The sequence below is a fragment of the Nylanderia fulva genome, unplaced genomic scaffold (genome assembly GCF_048542155.1).
Source record: "Nylanderia fulva isolate GAGA-0341 unplaced genomic scaffold, ASM4854215v1 Scaffold32, whole genome shotgun sequence".
Lineage (NCBI taxonomy): Eukaryota > Metazoa > Arthropoda > Insecta > Hymenoptera > Formicidae > Nylanderia > Nylanderia fulva.
In genome coordinates this window covers 1,494,088-1,516,914 of record NW_028190390.1, presented here as the reverse complement: position 1 = coordinate 1,516,914, position 22,827 = coordinate 1,494,088, and the positions used below count along the sequence as shown (strand labels likewise).

At 27.0% G+C, this 22,827-nt stretch overlaps 1 protein-coding gene across 1 annotated transcript; it reads right to left on the bottom strand.

Moving 5' to 3' along the window:
• Nucleotides 1–1,297: 1,297 nt before the first annotated feature.
• LOC114939397 (neprilysin-1) lies at nucleotides 1,298–18,321 on the bottom strand. The gene is made up of 15 exons (XM_029313691.2): nucleotides 17,997–18,321; nucleotides 14,539–14,758; nucleotides 10,844–10,951; nucleotides 10,148–10,362; nucleotides 9,824–9,955; nucleotides 9,644–9,742; nucleotides 8,871–9,043; nucleotides 8,142–8,328; nucleotides 6,888–7,064; nucleotides 6,651–6,751; nucleotides 6,493–6,548; nucleotides 5,547–5,833; nucleotides 4,915–5,073; nucleotides 3,331–3,404; nucleotides 1,298–2,812 (listed from the first exon to the last, which is right to left on the bottom strand). Exons 1-15 carry the CDS (start codon nucleotides 18,201–18,203, stop codon nucleotides 2,713–2,715), a joined length of 2,295 nt encoding a protein of 764 aa, XP_029169524.2. The 5' UTR covers nucleotides 18,204–18,321; the 3' UTR covers nucleotides 1,298–2,712.
• Between the last annotated feature and the right edge of the window lie 4,506 nt (nucleotides 18,322–22,827).

The following is a 22,827-nucleotide window of genomic DNA, read 5'->3' as shown; positions in this document are numbered from 1 at the left end:
TTTTATATTGTGATATTATTATTATATTAAAATTCTCCAATCATCTCCCAGCAATTCATAATGCGAGCTTATATTATTTTTTATTTTATATATTATCAATATAACACTGTTAATAATACGTCTAGAACAAATTATACAAACATTTAATAGAATATTTAGAAATTATAATATATTAAATATTTTTTGAATAAAATCAAAATGGCTGTTATTGCTATATAAATATTTTGTTGTATTTAAAGTTATAATTTCTTATACATGCAGTTTTTCATTCCATGTAACACACATTTGTTATTAGTCTACAAATTTTATAATGAATTATTATAATAACTATAAAAATTAAAACAAAATACAAGAATATTAAGACGAGAATTAGTTTTTTTAATATCTCTTTTAGCGACAAAAAACTTATCGTATTATATTTGTAGCACCGCATATATCTAAAAACCATATATATCCACGCTTCTATTTTTTGCATCTTCTATTTCTTTTCTTCTACAAGAAAAAAAATATATATTATCATATTTTTACTGAAAAAAATTTATTGAATTAGAATAAATATTTTTATTTCAATACTGTCTTATATAAATCATTTATTTGAAATGATTAATAATATTTATTTGATATGAAAAGATGTTTATTTGATATAAAAAAATATTTTTCAAAACAGATAAATATTTTTATTTGTTTCAAATTATAAGGATTTATAAGGCAGTATTAAAATTAAAATATTTATTAATTTAATAATTTTTTTTCGAGTCAAAAGCTTTACAAATCGTATATGTATACTAGAATTATCTAGTTATATTAATAAGCAATATTCAATTGTGATGGGAAATATAATCCTTAAAACAGTGTAATCTGTAATAGTTATTACAACATACATCACACAATTTTTAAAATATTTTTCAAACAGACTAAATGTCTGGAAAGATTATATATATTATATCTTATGCTATCGCAAAGAAATTATTTAAGACGTTTAAGGCAAGATTTTAATTCGTTGGCGTCATTTTAGAAAATTAATAATAATTTAATTATACCTTCAAAGTATTGCGATCTAAAATATTTACATTCTCGTATACTGTTGTGTAAAATTATAGTTATTAAAATAAAATTAAATTTCTGAGTTATCAATTAGGAACAAAAATCTGAATTTTATTTAATTTTTTGAAGTAAACTAAAAAAAATAACAGAATTTTAATTTATAACTCGATCAATTATTAAAACATCTAATATCTCAAAAATTAAAAAAATGAATTATATACAAAAAAAGAAATACATCAAACGAATAATTTAATAAAGAAAAATCGATATATATTTTTAATCAAAGAAATTATTATGGTTAAAGCACATTCGGTTTAATGTATATATAGTTTACATAAGGCAAATTTATATATACGAACATTTCAATCAAATATGTAACTTATTTTTTCTCTGTAGCTAAAGCAGAGAAAATGCTTAATAGTATATTGAATGTGTGGCAAACTTACTATTTTTCTTATATCGGTATAGTATCTGGCGTTATCAACAAAAAATGAATTTGCCAAAAATTTAAGAAAATATTCGAGATGTATCACAGATTTCTATTATATTACATATTATATTTCTATTTATATTTTTTAGAGCACCGCGTAATATAACAATATTATTTTATCAATATTTTAATATCAGCATTAACTATACGCGTAATAATAAATAATTTATTGCATTATATAATTGCTTATCATATACATTTATGCTAGAAATTCAATTTTTGTTGATTACGCGTTTATGTCATCAGACATTGCCGATTTATATTTGCTATATGTTTATATATCTTATATAAATTATTACAATTTATTGTATAAGTCGATGTAAATTTTTACAATTTGTTACAGCTTTACAATTTTTCGCATTTCATTGCTTTCAATGTGATGTACAATCGATTTGAATTTATTCTCGTTGATTGTTTCACGGGCGAACAATAATTTTTTATTTATATCTGATAAAATTCTTACATAAGAATTTTATAAAAATTTAACTTTAAAAAAGCAATAATTCTCGGAACAACTTTATTCTGCGAGATTCTTTAACAATTGAAAATTTCATTCAATCAACAATTGAAAAGTTTATTAACAACCCTTTTATCTCACATAAATAAATATAATAACGTATTGTTTTTATCTTGAAAACAAATGTTTTGCTTGAAATACTTTTTCAAAAATCCATTACTTATTTGTTTTTATTATTGTATAAATTAAATTAATAATGATATTTTTAATTCTCAATTTTTATTAAAATGCATATATGTGTCCATATATGTTTTTATACTTTTCAAGATCAAGAAAAAAATAAAAATAATTTCTATTCTTTTTTAAATTAAGTAATTTATTAATTTGTAATAAAATGTAGTAAGAATAGACCACGATTTTTTTAGGTAGGTAAGACAAGAGCTCTCCATTTAATAGCTTTAATCTTAATTTGAGACCTTTTTAAAAGAAAAACAATTATGACTCATAATTAACATTTTTTTATATTATAATTGCAACCTTTAATGAGTTAGAGAGAGAGAAAGACAAATATTTATTCTTATACAGTATTAATTTTCGCTGTGAATTGTGATTCTGAAACGATCTACGCGATTCCTTCTAATTACGGAACGAGAAGCAAAGCGTTTATTGCAAAATCGACGCGACATATACTCACATACCGACGAATATATGTGTATAATTATCACCAGACAGTGCACTTATTAGGGGGATTCATTTTTGCTCCGAGTGGACAGCGAAATGCTTCCGCAAATGCTTGAGAATTCATCATTATACCGTTGATCCTGAAAAAAATGCAAATTAATTATTTATATTTTCGATTTTAATGAAAAAATTATATAAATAAAAAAAAAATATATATATATATATATATATATCCATACAGCACACAAAAGATTGCAGCAGTATTGTGGCAATATTTCATTGCAATATTACATTATTGCATAAACGTTGTGAAATGTTGCAGCAATCTTTCTGCAAGGTTGCAGCAATGGTAAAATGTCCACTTTCAGAAATATTGTTCTATAACATATTGCAGCAATAATGAAATAAAATATATATGTAATATTACTATTGGAAATGTGCCAAATACATGATCGGACTGAATGTTCTGCACCTAATATTTTTTGCGTGAATTTTATTTTTATAATATTTCTGAAATGTTGCTGCAACGTTGTTTAAACTATATTGCAAATTCATGCCTATATAATATTTCTACAATATTGCTATACAATATACAATATTGCAATGTTGTTGCAATATTGCTGCAAACTTGTGTGCTATATGGGATATATATATGTACCTTTCTGGAGGTAGACGATAATCGGACTCAACGGAGGAGACATAGGCCTCGGCAGTCATGTTAACACAGTACGCCTAAAAACATTTTTTTCATATATTTATAATGTTTGATATATAAATTTAGAAAAAAAGATAACTGAAATAGTACACTGCAAAAAATTATTAAATTAATAAATATTGATTTCAATGTTCTGTCTAATAAATCATTTATTTGAAACAAATAAATATTTAATAATACTAATAAATAAATAATATTAAAATAAATATTTATCTGTTTTTTGAAAAGAATTTTCTTATATCAAATAAATATTTTTTACATTGAATCAATATATATTGTTAGTTTCAAATAAATGATTTATTAGGCAGTATTGAAATAAATATTCATTCAAATTCAATTTTTTTTCAGTGTAGAATCTCGATATCATGTACAGGATGATCCTCGTAATAGTCGCCACGATTTTTGAGACATTTCCAATTTAAAAAAAATTATATAGTAAAAATTTATCTGTTTTACGCAAGTTATGTAATAAAATATACAATAAAAAATTTTAAAAATTTTATAAAAAACCGCATTGTCACATTGAATTTTTTAACTGGAATTATCCTATTTTTTATACAAATTAATTTTTCATAATATTCGGCATAAAAATTATAAAGATTGCCAAAAAAAGTTTAGAGAAATATTTTATACTTATTTAATTTAACATTAATTTTAACATTTATATAAATTGTGAAATATCTCGTAAAATATTCATTTTATGATTATCTTACTTTTAATACTTTTTTATGCAAAATAATAATGAGAGGAATCAATTGATAAAGAAAACAAATATTTAAAAAAAAAAATATTTAATTTGCAACTAGCAGCTACATACTTTTTACAAACAACTATGTGTTTTCTTTACACCAATTGATTCCTTTTATTATTTTATGCAAAAGTATTGAGGTAAGATTATCGGGAAAGAAATACTTTACGAGGTATTTCATAGTTTATGTAAGATTTTATCAAATTAAAGTACAATAAAATATTTTGTAAACTATTCATTTATTAACCATCCAATCCCCTTATAACTTTTTTAAGCAGAATATTGTGAGAGATTTATTTATATAAAGAAAATGTGGTGGTTTTAAAAAATTAAAGATGTTGATTTTATTTAATAAAAGAAATGTTTACGTAAAGTGGATTAATTTTCATTATATAAACTTTTTTTGAACTGTTGGAAACGTCTTAAAAATCGGTGATTATTACGAAAACCATCTTGTATAATAAATAAATTGCGAGAAATTGTAAAGTTGTAGCAAATTGTAAAGATTTACATCAACTTATAATAATATAATAAATTGCATAATAATTTAAATAAGTTATAAAAGAATATTCTAAGAAAAGACATCTTTTTTATTCATAGAAAAGATAGAAATAAAAAAAAGAAAAAAATATTTTAAAAAATAAATTATTATTATTATTACAAATTCAATTATATTATTATTAAAAAAATAAATAATAACTTAGAAAGATAAGATTCGCTTAATAAATAATTAATTAAAATAAATAATTATTATTATTATTAAAAAAATAAATGTTTACCTGAGCGGCACTTATAAAGAAAAGTTGGTTTGGACGGAGCCCTTCTAGTCTAGGAAGACTTCGATCCTTCCCATTTGTCAAAGTGTGCCAAGTTTTGTGAGAAATTTGTAGAGCTCCGATATCCGCAACAATCTCATTTCTCGTCATATTCCAATCGAACTGCGTCAAATCGTAAATTCAAACATTACACGTTTCTACTTCATTTATTATTTTATCGTCACGAGCAGCATCTTTGCGCTTTCTTTTTTTTTTTAATTTACGTAATAAACCGGGAAAAAATCTTTTATATATAATTATATATAAATAATTGCATAATTATACATATAATCGTAAAATTATATGTGAAATATATGTCAATTTTTATACATAATTATATAAGGTTACATATAAATTATAAGGATTCATATACGAGTATAATCATGTCAAATTTTATATATGAAACATATATATTTATATATATGAAGAAATACTTATTTATTATATTTATATATAAATTTATATAATTATATATAAAAAGCACTTTTATTTAATTATGTATGGTCATATTTTATATATAATTTTGCGATTATATGTATAATTTTATATATTTCTATATAATTTTATATAAAAAATTTGTTCCCGGGAACACGCACCTGTACAGCAACGTCACTTCCGTAAGACTGGACCTTACGCCAGAAACTTCGGGCGTAAAATCTCGCGACGCACTCTATCCTAGTCTCTAATCGCTTCCAAGAGTCCGGCATGATCCAAAGCCACTCGTCAATATTTGGATCCGGATCCATGGACGGTTTACGACGGTGAAAATCAAAGGCGTGAAGAATCTCGTGAGCGATGACCGATCCTAGAGTAGCGTGAACCGCGTAAGCCGGTCCACCGTCCCATGACCATGTCCAGGATACCATCATAACCAATGGAATTCCTTTAACAAGGAATTTTATTAAAATTGCTCGACGCCGACGGTGTACGCGGAACAAATTTTTCGTTAAAATTTTACGTACATTTTATTATTAATTCTTTCGCGGTTTTAGTAACCTTGGGACTCTTGGCATATAGAACACGATAAAATTTCTACGCACTTTATAAATATAAACTGTATTTTTTTATACAATATTATTAATAAGAAAATTTCGTACATATATGATATTTGTAAAATTTATATATATATTCTCGAATAGCAAACTGACATTAAATGTCAAAATAACGTCAGTTTGTCACCTGGGTTTTATATTTCTATTATTACATTTCGCATTTTTTCTCTTTAAAAATAAAACTTTATTAATTTTTTAATGCTTTTAAAAATTAATAATAAAAATTGTTAATTATTAATTATAAATTTATTATTACTTATTACTAATTATTAATTAATTAAAATTTTGCAAAGTACTTTAATAAAATTTAATCCAATGCATTGAATATTTTTTTTATTATAGAACATATTAATAAATTTAAAAAATTATATAAAATACTTTGAAATACCATATTTTTGTCCCATGCTTATTACGATTTTAAGATAAATTTTAAAAGAAAATTCTTTCCGTGTACGTATACATGTGTATTTATTTTAATAATGACACTTACTGATCGTGTTTGTTGAAGATTCGTAATAGGCGTGCATAGAATAAGGATAGTGGCGTCTGAAAAAATTTAAATCCATCGTTTATACAGACAAACCTCTAACAAATTTAATTTTGTAATTCAGGGGAAAAAATTAGATGGAAAATTAGCCGTTTGTTCACCTTTCTATCGCATTTCTTCGTAAGGAACTTTGCTCCTCTGGTCTCCGAATTTGACGAAACCTTCTCAGGACGGTGGCAATAAAATCATCCTCAATCACGACCTGCAATAAGATTAATATCCGCTTATAATAGGGAAAGTTTATATCGTAAGCAATCGATCATACAATCGAAGATGATTGATCCTTCTTTCAACTCAAACGACCATTTCTAAAAAAAAAAAAAGAAAAAATCACTCACCTCGGCCATTTCGTGATTCAGTAAGGTATCATTGTAGAAAGCAGGTGATACTTGAAATCGACCCCGTAAGGAGTTCAATTTTAGTAAAGCCTGCGCTCTGGTCTCATCATCGAGCCACGATTTCACTAATATACGTTCGGCTATCGTTTCTTTCACACGTTCGAATAATACAGTCACCTGCAGATAATTTCGTTAAGTCAACAGTTGTATAATAAAAAAAGAAGACAATTATTAACTCTTTAAATATCATATATATTTTAAGCACGGTTACACAGTAGGAAAATTTGTGTTAAAAACGGTCTCCATTAAAATTTTTGTGTTAAATATTTAACACAATCATATGTTAATTTAACATATTGCTGTTGTGTTAATTGAACCTAAGGGGATGCTGACCATGTCTGTTTTACCGATTTTGAGTTCAAGGGCTTTTCTTTTTATTGACTATATACAATTTGAAAAATCCTTCTCCACAATTAAAGTATTGATAATAATAAACGGGGAGCGCTGTAATTTCGTATAAAAAAACAATAAAAGTTAAAAAATTACAGTTTTTTTATCGGCCTCTTGCATCAACTCATAACAATAGTTATTTAATGCAAAAGTTCTGCAGTTTATTTGTGCACAAAATATAGCGCTCTCAATAGAGATGACATGAAAGAATAATACAGAATTAATAAAAATAAGATTAAAAGCCTGTATCAAAAGATTCTTCAATCTGTATATTCAATAAAAAATGAGCCTAACCTAACTTAAAGTCGGTAAAACAGAATTACGGCAGCATCTCCTTAAATGTGAAATTATTAAATCAACTGAAAAAAGATGTAAAAATAACATACAATGTGCATCTATTTTTAATTTTACACAATAAATATATTCTGCTTTATTAGTGACAAGATTTATCTGTTCAAATTTATAGGAAAAAAATGTTGATTTTTTATTTTATAATATAAGATTTTATAGTATAAATGGGATGATAAAATCTAAAATCAACATATTTTTAGTTAATTGTTACATTAAAACTATGTTAATTTCACACAAAATTTATTTTAAATTACTTGAAGTTTTGCATATTTTGTGTTAAAATATTAACACAATATGTGTGTCTCCATTTAACATATCTATATTATGTTAAATTGACACAAATTTGTCAACTGTGTAAATACTACAAAGAATATAGATGTACGAGTGTTCGTTGTGAATTCATTAAAAAATTTAAGCAATTAAAAATAAATTAAATCGAGATAAAAAAATTACCCTGTTAACCAAAGTCTCCAAATATCTTGGCGTATACTGTCGCACGTAAAGCGCACTTATCGCTTCGCTAAAAACACTTTTGGTCAATCTGTAGCAGGAAGTCTCCCAATCTTTGACAACGGTAACGTTCATGATATCGTGCAACGTGTCCACGGCGTAGAGCAACAGCAATCCATTATGAATAAGCCTTCGCAATTTATAATCAAATTAATCAAAATAAATATATATATATATATATATATTTTTTTTTACAAGATATATTTATTATATTAAAAGTAACGCACATGTTATTATATATCGATTTTCTGGTCAATATACTATATAATTGATAGCCAAGCCTATACTATGAGAGAGTTTTTATTTAATTTTATTTCAATTAAATATATATACATATATATATATATATATATATATAAGTTTATAATTAATTAATTTAAGTTTAATTTTATTATGCTTATAATTAATTTTTAATTATGTTTATAATTAAACATAAATATTTATTTATGTTTATAATATTAATTTAAATTTAATTTCATTATGCACATAATTAATTGCATTTTTAAATTATGTTTATAATTTAATATAAATGTTTATTTAATTAGGTTTATAATTAATTAATTTGAGTTTAATTTTAAAATATATATATGTTTAATTGATTTAATTAATAATTAATTCTTAGGACGTTTGGTATATTATGTGCGTATTTTCCGGTGAGAAAATATATCGTACCGTTTGGAGGAGTGATTTAATAATTTGCCAAGATTACGCAAGTAACGTGGAACCGTGACGTAGACATAGATCTGCTGATCCTCGGATGTCGGTCCTTGATTCGTGTCGTTATTATCACCGTGCGGATCGATACGTCGGCGTAACGTTGTATTCAGCAACGATTTCCATCTTATCTATATTCGAGGGTAGAATAAATCAAATAATCGTTTCCCTTCGAGAAAAGATTATTCTAACTGAGCCAAATATAGGCAAATGTTATGCCTCGATAAGTGTGTTTTATTACGGTTTTTAATGAATAATTTATCGTATACACGGTGTTGGAAAAAAGGTAAAATATTTTAAGAGGATTTAGTATGTCTCAAAATAAGTTAAAGTCTTAATAGGACAACCTACGGTTGGCAGCAGTCGGGAGAATGATCCGTAAATGAGCCATTTTTAAGGTATTTGCAATATTTTATACGACTTAATTTACTTATACACATAAATAAAATAATAAAAAATAGTAAAAAAAAAAAAAAATAATAATTATAAAAATAGAAAAATACATAAAAAATAAAAATATTTCAAAAATAATTTATTTACGGATCCAATTATTTATTATTAAGTCTTTAATTAAGTCTTTTCAACTCGTTTTGGGGCATATTAAATGCTCTTAAAATATTTTACTTTTTTTTTCAACTCTGTAAGTGTGATAAAATTGCTTTCGTTTTTCAGTCATTATTAACGCAAATAAAAAATTAAAATACTTATTAAGAGTCAATATCTGTACATACGTAACTAAAGTTTTCTTGAAGATAAGACACGTTATAAGCAACGTACACCCTTTGATCAACGTCCACCCAGTTGTACAAGTCTTTGTGCTTCGGATAAATCTGGAACCACAAATTTGCATACATGATATTTAATTTATTCATACGCAGGCTCTATAAAGCTGTCTTTTATTTTCTCCTCACCTTTTCTAGCGATAAGTAAAACTGCAAAAGCAGATTCGTCTCCGCCGATTGATCTATGAGACTTATATTTTTCGGCAAGAATTCTCGAATTATCTCTTGAATTCTACTCGATTTTTGTACGTCTTCGTTTCTCTAAAAAAACAAGAATAATATATATAATAATACAATTAAAATATAAAAAATAAAAATAATAAAAAAATAATTGTATATACGCGTTTTCGAGAAAATAAACAATTTAAAAAATAATAAAAAAATTGAAAGCTTTTAATTCTTTTTTTTTTTTAGTAATAAACTATAAATTTGCTAGCGTCAAATAATGTTCACCTGATCCTCTGTGAGAAACTCGTGACTTTGATGCTTGGTAGGGAGATCAAGGTATACGGATGACTTTGTGCGATCGTAAAGATCTACGTCGACGTATAAGTTGAAGAGGGGCGCGCCGTTTACTTTTAGCAACACGGAGATCAGAGGAGTGATATCGTTCGGTATCGCGCTTTTTGGCGATAAGTAACCACCTAGTTCGTCTAAGAGCTTATAAACTGAAACAGCATTAAGAGATTTTTTCTTATTTTTTCCATATAAATTAAATTTGAATAATTTCGGAAATTTCCCATTTAAAAGTTTTTTTATTAACAAATTTGTTAAGCCTCTTCCATATAGCACAAAATATTTTTAAAATCTTTTACAAATATTTCTTAAAACGATAAAATAATTCTCGAAAATATTTTTGAATATAGATTTAAACTAATATTTCAAAAATATGTATCAAATATTTAAGAAAATATTGTCTGAGCGATAAAGAAGAACATTTTAAAAAATATTTTTAAGTTTTTTAAAATATTCTAAAAAATGTTATCACAAGAATTTTTAAATCATTTAAAAATATTTTTAAAACCATTTAAAAATATATTTTTATGCAATATTTTATAGAAATATTTTTTGCAAACATTCATATTATAATATTTGGTGTTGTATGAGCTCTCGTTCGATTATCTCAAAATATCGATAATAACGACTCACCGAGTGTAAAATTTACGGATTTCTTCCTGAACCCTCGACAAGCGTCATAAAATTGTCCGAGCTTCTCGAAGGAGGCTACCATCTGTCCTGTCTCGTTCGCCAACGTTTCTAAAACACAACAATATTACACAGTTGAAAGGGAGAAAAATAACATTGCTATTTTTTTCCCGGCGAAGAAAGCTACACGTTAAACCGTAAAGCAAAGTGGGTAAAGATCGCACTCCTAAATCTGATCTGATTAGTAAGCAAGCATAATTGCCGACCTTGAATCACGCGAATAGTATTTCGAAGGTTGCGTAAAACGCTAAAGAGTTAGGAGTAGGTGTTCTATAGCGAGTAATAGAGGCAACTATCGCATAACACACACACACACACACATAGTATATTGATTAACGTTGCATTATTTATAGTAACGGCCAAGTCGGCCGTTCGATTTCTCCTTCGGCATCAAAGAGCGATAACTTTCCATCGAAAGTCGAAAAAAATTACTTTCGTCCCGTCCAGGCACCCGGATGACATTTGAGCGAACACGTGGCGCGGACCACATATGGCTCTCCCTTTATTTGATCGTTTTATTTGATCGATTACCAGACAACACATGGATGTCCTTTTGAAATCCAATATGGAGATCTTGGGATTAAAATAGAATATCCTGAGGATATTTGTTATGTCCTTTGGAAATCCAATATGTAAAAAAATGAGCGATTATTTGCTCTTCCTCAGAATGTCCGAAGGAGATCTTGGGATTAAAATAGGATATCCTCAAGATTATCCTGAGGAGATCTTGGGATTAAAATAGAATATTCTCAGAACTATTCTAAGGATGTTCTTTTATCTTGGGATTAAAATTGGATATCCTCAGGATATATATAATCCTAAGGATATCCTATTTTAATCCTAAGATCTCCTCCTGATGTCCTAAGGAAGAGCAAATGATCGTTCATTTTATATCCCTGAATCATCCTCAGGATATTTCAAGGATTTTTGTAGAATATGAAAAGTATGCCTATTTTTATTGATTTTTATAGCGGAAAAAAGTTTACCTGTACAAAAAAAGTATAATAAGCAGTGTTGTGCTTGAATGATTTAAAAATTAGTTAGATAAAGATGAAATAAAAATATGTAAATTTATCTCAGATGAGATGAAGATGATTTTGTTTTAAATATATCTAGATAAAAGATTAAATTATATGGCAATTTATCTAGATAATTTTCTAGATAATAATTTTTAAGATTACTTATATAAACACAGTTACAAAAAAATTTAAATTATAAAACAAGTATAAAAATATATGTATTTATATTTTTATTTATAAATTTATATCTCTTACTGCTTAAGTTCTACTATTTAAATATTTTTATGTGCTATTGATTCTAAACCAAAATTATCTGAAAATTATTTTAGATAATGTAGTAAAGATAATACTTTTTTTATCTAACAATAAGGCAGATATAGATAATACATATTTCTATTATCTATATATAAGCATAAGATGACGCAAAAGTTTCATCTAGATGATCATATCTATATAATTTTATTTAGATAACAGCAAACACTGAATATAAAAATATGAAAAATTACTATATAACAATAATTCTTCAATAATATAAATTATTAAAAAACTATTATTATTATAGTAGTTTTTTCCAAAAATACATATGCTCGAGATAGTTATCAAAATAAAAAAATTTGAAACTAAAAATTTTAGATTGCGTAGCATATACAACTTGTTTTGCATAACAAAAATAATCATATATGGATATTAAATATTTTTATAAAATATATTGATAACAAAACATCCTCTACAAATGTCCCTGGACATTTTCAGGATAATCCTGAGGATGTCTTGTGCTGTCTGGGTTAGTCGATCGATTTGATTCTCCGGGATCGCGATCGGGACCAGCCTTGCCGATGTTTATTCAGCTCCCCTTTAAGAGTTTCGATCCCCCAAACTCATAGTTATATTATTTCCGGCGGCGATCTATACACGCGAGTATAGTTGGTGCCAGTCGCTCGGCGCCAGCCACGCTGGCGACACCCCCATCCCTCATCCCTCCCGATGTGTCCATGATAGATTCTTTGGCCAAATTGAGGTCGTGTTCTCTGTCTGTTCCTCTTTGTATTTCTCTGTCGTTTGAAGGTTAATAATATATTGCATAGTTCATATCTCATGCGCAAATTATTCGGTTCGGTTCTCTTTTTTCCCTCTTTTCCTCCCGTGGTCGATAAAAGAGAGAACGTAAAAGGAACGATGTAATATATGTCATCGATATTCGATTTTTTCTTTTTTTTTTTTTTTAGAACGATTTTTAGAATGATGCATCGTATGGAGGTTATAGGAAAATGTCATTTTGACGTTTAATGACGTCAGTTTGTTATTTTGGATATGTTTTCATGTTTGTAATATATATATATATACATAATCTTCATATTGTATTGTCTCGTTTTTAAGAATAAACTTTTTACAAACGATACGTAAATATTTAAAGTTACATTGATTTAGTTACATTAAATGTACAAATTTTTATCACATTACACGGTTACTTCAACCCCTATTTAAATTCGAATTTTTTTAGACGTTAATTCCTTAAATTAATTTACATTCCCAAATAGCAAACTGACGTCATTAAACGTCAAAATGACGTCATTTTATTTTTCATTAATAATCATAATTTATAGAGCAGATATCTATTTATAAAAATAATATAAGAAATGCACTTTAAGACTATTTATAGGTATCATTATTCTTTATCGCAGATCTGCTATAAAGCTATAAGTACCATTTCGCGTTTTAATCCTTCTGTCAATGCATAATTTTTCACCTTTTCAGTTCATGGACATCTGGGTACCAACTGCGTAATTTTGATACATGGCATTGCGACAATTTTATAGCAGCTGAAAGTGGGCATTGAAGATTCTTTCTCGTTATACAGAGTGTAACAAAAATGTGGACCGCTATTTTAAAAGCATATTCTACTCATTGAAACCTGCAAAAAAATTCATATAAATATATATATTCAAAAATGATTTTTTAATTGGTCTCCTTTGTTTTGATTTTTGAAAAATAATTTACTTATTTTATTTAGAAATGAATTACTTTAAGAGACAAGAATTATTTTTCACTGTTCTTTATTGTTGCAAATAAAATAATAAGCTCTGTAATTATTTTAAATTTCCACACAAACATGATTGTAAGGTGAAAACGACGCTTTTTTGACATTTGTTTTATATACATTTTTTCTGTTCATTTGGATGAATATAGATCAAGTTCCTGAAATAGCAGTCCACATTTTTGTTACCTTTTATTTTAGCACAATACAACAGCTTTTTATGTATCTCGTTTCGGGCAGAGAAAAGTTTCGACACATTTTTAACATTTAAAGTTATTTTGGATACTGGGATATCCGTTCATTGACAGAAAAGTTGGTGAGAGCTGGGTTGGGAAAGATTGAAAAAAAAAAAAAAATATATATATATATATATATATAAAATATATATAAAATGTATATAAAAAAATATATATATAATATATACATAAAAATATATATATAAAATAAAAAATATTAATATATAAATATATAAAAAATATATGAATATATATAATGCCGTGGAAAATGAAATACGTATTTTATGTTCATTTAAGTGAAACGATCAAGATTTTCCGTAATAAGAATTGCAAACATAAAACACTTACTGTGTATATATTCATCGGTCTGCGCTTGAAGTAGGTGGAAACTTGCGCTAGATTGATAGGGTCGTCGATCGCGAAAACCGCCGCAGGCAAATTTATAAAAATCCTTGCAAGGATCGACGCCTCGTTTCATGGATGCCAAGATTCTCTTCGAAGCTTCCACGCAGGTATCACTATTGCAGACACCATCAGGCCCATCTCGCTCTCTGACACAAGCTTCATCCTGAAATTTAGCCTTGCTTCAGATATCTTTTTTCGAGTCTCAATTTATTGCGCGAGTATTTGAAAGAAGAATGCAAGATATATTTGCGCAAATAATTTTTTAATTTTATATTATGTCTTGCATTTTAAATTTGAATTTTTTATTTTATATTATATATATATTTTTAATTTAAATTGATATCGATATATATATAAAAATTAATTTTAATAATTTAATTATATATAGTTCTGTTTATAGTAGTTCTTAATTTTATATAAAATTAATATATACGTATATATATTTATATTTATTGTTAAATATATAATACATATATTTATATATTGTTAAATATATAAAATTAAAGTGTACCATATTTTTAATTACATTAAAAAATTCATTTTCAGCATTTTTATGATAAAAATATATAATTTGCCTATTAATAACAATAAGATGTATAGATTCGATTTCATAAAAAAAATTATATATTTCTTTTTTGAAAGTTCTTTCAATTATGGCTCTTTTCTATCTTCCATGCTAGATTAATATATTCCTCTACTTTATATATCTGCCTACTTTGTATATTAATATATTATTCTTATATATGTATATATATTTAAAATTATTAAAATTTATTATCAAGTGTTTAAACACACGAATAGGAGAATTACACAATCTAAAGGTCAGGATAATGTGTGAGGCCCTGACCTCAACCGAGGATGAGCTTTGTATACTCGTCTCGAAACCTTACCTACTAATACGGCTTCGCTTTGCGTTGGCATATATTATTACGACGTATATCGCGAGTAATCGCGACCAGCTATTTTCGGGCGTGATCATCTGATTTTTCGCGCGCGAGTCAAATAAAAAATTCAAATTTGCTATTATAAATTAAAAAAAAATTTTTTTCCCTTTTCTTTTTAACTCGATATATATATATATATATATATATCTTTCTTGGTTACTGTATATAATAAAGTTTAACTAAATTCGTATTGCTTGATTAAACGTCAATCAGGAATTCAGCTCTCGCTTGAAGTCTCGTTAAACATTCGACTTCTTTACCTTTTTCACCTCGGACTAACTAACTAAGCCTAACGATCGATATAAATTACTCATGACTTCTAAGCAACTTAATGTTTCCAAGCTGTTTAATGTTTCATATCGTATAAGTAAGATTATTTATTCGCGTCACGTCATACGCTCTGCACATTTGCAAGCTATCCGTGTATTATATTCAATGTCACAAAGATTATATATATATATATATATATATATATATATATATATATATAAAGAGCGATATGTAATATTCTGTCTTTGACGGAACATTTGCCATAATTAATTTTCCCCGAATTAATTATCTTCACATTTAAAAAATTGCCTCTGTATAAAAATTATTGGAAACTATATATTATAATCGATACATATTTCTAATTTATTAATTATAATAAGATAAAAAATTGTTTCTTTCATTTCTTTTAATTTTTAATTCTTTACAAATTAATTAATTACTTCTAATTACTTTCTGATACTTGTTTCTCATCTCATATAGAAGGTTAATTATATTCTATATTTAATTTTTAACTATTAACTATTTTACTTAATTACTACGTTAATTATTTTTAATTCTTGATTCTTGTTTCTCATTTCATATGCAAGATATTCATCTTACTTTCTACTTTATTATTAATAAACTTGAAATATATTATATTAATCTTGCATATCCAATGTTGTGTTTAGATGATTTTAAAATTAGCTAGATAAAGCTGAAATAAAAAATTTATTTAGATTGGTCAAAGATGATTTTGTTTTAAATATATCTAGATAAAAGATAAAATTATATGACGATTAATCTAGATAATTTTTAGATAATATTTTTAAGACCGTTTATGTAAAAACACAATTATAAAAAATTATAAAAGAGATATAAAAATATATTCATATACTTTTATTTATAAATTTTTATTGTTTGCTGCTTAAATTCTTGCAATTAAATATTTTTATGTTCTATGACAGTAAACCAAATTATCTGAACATTATTCTAGATAATTTCGTGAAGATAATCTTCTTTCATCTGAGATGCAGATATAGATAATACATATTTTTATTATTTATATAAAGATAAGATGCCAAAATTTCTTAATCATTTATATAATTAATCATCTTAATCATCTATAATCTGTATACTTAATCATATAGTTAATCATCTATATAAGTTTATTTAGATTGCAGCAAACACTGCATATGACACGGAAAACAAGAATCAGAAATTAGAAGTAATTAATTAAAATATATAAAGAATTAAAAATAAATAAATATAAATAAATAAAGATATAAATTAATAAATATATATAATTAATAAATTAGAAAAATATTAATTTTACATATATATGTATATTTATTATTATTATATATATGTGTATTAGGGCTCGTGATATTAATCGATTAATCGATTATTTCATAATTGATTAATCGATTGTAACCAAAAAAAACTATTTATACTCGATTAAACGATTAATCGATTAATTGTCAAAACTGATTAATTGTTAATCAATTAAACATTTATTTTAATTACTTGTTTTTTTATTAAAATTTTATATGTAACTTGTAGTGTCTACAAAGAAAAGGAAGTGTCAAATTAAAACTTATATAATATATTTAAATGAACGCGTTCATTGTTTTGTATGTATACATATAATAGAGTATAAAAACATTAGTTTAATTAGGTTAAAACATATAATAAAAAATGATAATTAATTATTTTAGAAATCTTAAAAATCTTTAAAAACAAATATATGTATAAGTTAATTAGAAAAATCGATCAAATAATTACACGATTTAAAGATTAATCAATTAATCTTACTCACTATAATTGATTAATCAATTAATCGATTTTAATTAGTACATTCGATTCTAATCGATTAATCAAATCACTCGAGTATTCAAATTGTATAATCGATTAATCGATTATTCAAACTAATCGATTAGTCGAATTACTCGATTATTCAAACTAATCGATTAATCGAATTATTCGATTACTCAAATTAATCGATTAATCGAACTACTCGATTATTCAAGATAATCGATTAATTAAATTACTCGATTACTCAAATTAATCGATTAATCAAATTAATCGATTACTCAAATTAATCGATTAATCGAATTAATCGATTATTGCGAGCCCTAATGTATATAATAATTAACTTTACATTTAAGTCAAGAAAGAGAGAGAGAGAGGGAGAAGAAATAAAATACCCACCAACGACGCGCAGCTCCGGGGTTGCTCACCCTCCGGGAGGGTCGTGATGAGGAAGAGCACCGGGCTGGTGACCAGGAGACTGGTGACCAGCAGCATGGCGAAGGTCAGGAGCGCCTTGTGCACGGCCTTGCTCCTCCTGAGCCAGTAACAGGGCGCGCAGCATATCCATGTGCCCTGGTGGTGCGTCGATCTCTCCACGTGGATCATCGGCTCGTCCGGCTGCCCGGTACCGGCGTCCTCCGCGATTCCGCCGGCCCCGCTGGCGGCCAGGGTCGCCCCGGGGCCGCGTGAACCGGCGGCCCCGGAAGCGCATAAATTCCGGGGGCTCAAGGGCAGCCGCGCGCCCGCCTCACCCCGGCCCCCCAACCTGCCGCCGACTCCGCCACCCCCGACACCAGCACCACCACCGGCACGACGGGCCCCGTAACCCCGGCTCACCGTGCACAGAGCCACATTTGCCGAATCCCCACGTACGTCCTGTCTCGAAACTCCCTCGCGATCCCCACTATCAACCCTCCTCGATGACACGAAGATGCGGCACCAGTTTTTCTCACCGAGTAAGCCTCGGCTCGGACTGAAAAATCAGACCCTAATTTATGCGAGAGATCACGCCTTCGAAAAAATTTGGAAGATTGGGGAGCGATTTTTTTTTTTTTTTTCAAATTTTATATCGCTCGATTTGGAATTTATATATAGATTTTGCTGTGGAATTATTATTTCTTTGGATACTTTACTTGATAATTTTCGAATTTTTGATCAATATCCTTCTGTCAATATTTAATTTTTTACTTCTTTTTTTCACTCGGGTTGAAAAATCAGACGCTAGTTTACGCGAGAGATTACGTCTTTGAAAAAATTTGGAACGCGATTTTTTTTCAAACTTTATATCGCTCGATTCGGAATTTATTACATAGATTTTGCTGCGAAATTATTTGTAAAAATATTTATTTTTACGAGATAAATATATATTTTTTATTTAAGTAACGTCAAAGATTGAAAGGGCAAATTAAGATCTTTGTCGATATTTGTATTGAAGAAAAATTTGTCTCCTAAGTGATCAAAAAAATTGTCTGCTTAAAATAAAGACATTTAATGATTTTGAAACAATTATTATTTCTTTGGTCCATCTAGAATGGGTACTTTTTTAACGATAATTTTCGAATTTTGATTAATTCTTCTGTCAATACCTAATTTTTCAATGAATATCAACTGCGTTTTGACACATTTTGACACTGCGACAATTTTTTTTGCATCTAAGATGTATTGTAAAATGTATTTTTTTACACCTAGGATGCTAGGCATCAAACATTCTTTCTCATTATATTTTAGAAGGTTTCCGAAAGACTTTTATATTTGATTTCAAACAGAAAAAAGTTCCGACACATTTTTAATATTTAAAGTTGCTTTGGGTACCCAGATTCTCGTTCATTCGTCGAAGGATTAATAATTAATAATAATGGGCCTCGAGAGGGAGTAATAAATAATAAGTAAGTCTTGGAAGAGAGAAAAGTTGATTCGAATCTCATAAAAATATATATTTTTATGAAAAATAAAAAAATTTATAAAAATATATATTTTTATATAAAAAATAAAATTTATAAAAATATTTATTTTTACGAGATAAATATATATATTTTTTTAATTTAAGCAATGTCAAAGATTGAAAGAGCAAATTAAGATTTTTCTCGATATTTGTATCGAAGAAAAATTAATCTCCTAACTGATCAAAAGAACTGTCTCTCTGTTTAAAAAGAAACTTAATGATTTTGAAACAATCTTTATTTGGGTGAACTTTTGCTTGCATATTCTTTTATGCAAAATAAATATAAGCACTTCTGATTCGATGAAAAAAATATTTTGCCATGTAAAATGTCATCAAGATTATGTCAGAATTATGCATAATAAAGTAACGAATAATAAACTTGTAGACAAATTGATTTGTATATTAACCAGTAGAGAAAAAAATTTGTTTCGCGTAAGAAATTTCGCAAAGGAGATCTAAAAATGCGAAAGGGTTAAAACTCAAGTCGCCCAAGTGTAGTTGCATGCAGTTGCATGCATGCAGTTTATTGACAGAATCGATCAGTCGAAATGTCTACAATACAAAGTGATTTTTTATTTATTAAGTTTTGTTCCAAGGAATTTTTCCTTTCTGCGAGTAAATTCAACTTCAAACAAAATTATTAATTAAAATTTTTTTTTTAATTTGAAGATATTACTTTGACATATAATTAAATTCTCTTCCAGTTTTGTAATTCTTCTGATTTTTTAAGTACATCAAAAATTTCGCATGCATGCAGTTTATTGACAGAATCGATCAAGTCGAAACGTCTACGATACAAAGTGATTTTTTATTTATTAAGTTTTGTTCGAAGGAATTTTTTTCTCCTGCGAGTAAATTCAACTTCAAACAAAATTATTAATTGAATTTTTTTTTAATTTGAAGATATTACTTTGACATATAATTAAATTCTCTTCCTGTTTTGTAATTCTTTTGATTTTTTAAGTACGTAAAAAATTTCGCATCAATTTTTCAATATTTTCTACAAAGCAAATACATAGCTTTTAAGCAAACTCACGTGAATTTTTAAGGCCCGGACGTTCCGAGAATCTAGATTCGCACTTTCGCAGACTATATTTCTTCGCACTTCACTTATTAAAATCGTGCACGAGGACTCGTAAGAACGGGACATGCACATGACGTGCTCGAAGACGAGTCGTTCGAAGGAATAATAATAATAATAATCGACGCGAGTAATATTAAATTCTCTCTCCCGCGGAATATATATACTATACGGCCCTGATCGGAGAACGCGAGGCTCCTTCTTTCCCGAGGAAGAGTGAGCCGACAAGTAACACGCGGCCTGTCGGACTGAACTCGGACACAGCCGCTCCCGCTCTAAAACCACCCCCGTTTCTCTCTCTCTTTCAACCCCTTCCTCGCCGTCTCGCGCGATTCCCTCCTCGTCGGTTTTTTTCTTCCGCGTTCATCCTCTTCCGCGCGCGTCTGACGTTTAATTTCGCGCGTTTAACACGCATGCACCCTGCGATTTTCGGACACAGTAGAAAAATTTGTTTTCTTGTCAAAAATGGTCCCCGTTAAAATTTTTGTGTTAAATATTTAACACATTCATGTGTTAATTTAACATATATTACTGTTCTGTTAATTGAACTTAAGGGGATGCTGTCGTTGTTCTGTTTTACCGACTTTAAGTTAGGTTAGGTTCACTTTTTATTGACTATACAGATTGAAAAATCCTCCATATACATACATAATTAATTCAAGCACGAATCTTTTGATACAGGCTTTTAATCTCGTTTTTATTACTTCTGTATTATTCTTTCATGTCATCTCTATTAGGAGCGCCATATTTTGTGCACAAATAAATTGCAGAACTTTTGTATTAAATAACTATTGTTATGAGGTGATGCAAAAAGCCGATAAAAAACTGTAATTTTTTAACTTTTATTGTTTTTTATACGAAATTATAGCGCTCCCCGTTCATTATTATCAGTACTTTAATTGTGGAGAAGAATTTTTCAATCTGTATAGCCAATAAAAAGAAAAACCCTTGAACTCAAAGTCGGTAAAACAGTCATGGTTAGTATCCCCTTAAATGTTAAATTATTAACAATTAAAAAAAGTGTAAAAATAACACAATGTGGATTTATTTTTAATTTTACACAATAAAAAGATTTCAAATTTACAAAAAAAATGTTGATTTTTTATTTTATAATATAAGTGGGGATAATAAAATTTAAAATTAACATATTTTTTGTTAATTTTTACATTAGAACTATGTTAATTTTGCACAAAATTTATTTTAAATTATTTGAAGTTTTGTATTTATTTTATGTTAAAATATTAACACAATATTTGTGTCTCCATTTAACACATCCATATTATGTGAAATTAACACAACAATTTCTGTGGACCGTTTAGGACACATGATATCTGTTAAATTTAACAGAAATTTTTCAATTGTGGACGAAATCTGCGAATGTCTTCACTTTTTGTCGTATCTAGAGATTTTGCTTCCTTATAGAAGTTTTGTTTTTGTAAAATTTTTTTCAGATTTTTATACCAAGCCATACAGCACAAAATATTATGAATGTTTTCAAAAAATATTTCTAAATATATAAAATATTGCATAAAAACATTTTAAAATAATTTTAGGAATATTTTAAAATAATTTAAAAATTTTTTGTGATAACATTTTTTAGAATAATTTAAAAAATTTTTTAAAATATTTTTTAAAATGTTCTTTATCGCTCAGATAATATTTTCGTAAATATTTGATACATATTTTTGAAATATTAGTTTAAGTCCAAAAATACTTCTGAAAATATTTTTTAAACATGAAAAAGCGGACATAGAAACATTTTAAAAATATTTTTGAGAAGTATTTTATCTTTTAAGACATATTTTTAAAAGATTTTAGGATTTTAAGATTTTGTGCTGTATGGGAAATATCTGTGTGTCCAGAATGTTTTAAAACATATTTTTTTTTAATTTCGGAAAATTATATTTAAAAAAATATGTTCATATACGGGATGTTAAAAAATTAGATCAGTAAATTTTGGAAGGCAATAGAAGATTTAAAAACAAACATTTTTTGTTAATTTTATTTTTCTCTACGTTTTGTTTGAATTTTATATGTATGAAAAACAGAAGTTTGTGACTTAAACAATACTGATATATAATTAATCTTGAACAAAACACGGAACAAATACGTAAAAATTATTCATCCTTTTTTACAGTAAATGCTCAAGAATTACTTCATTAACTTCAATATAAAGATGACAAAATCAAAAGTTACAATCTCATATA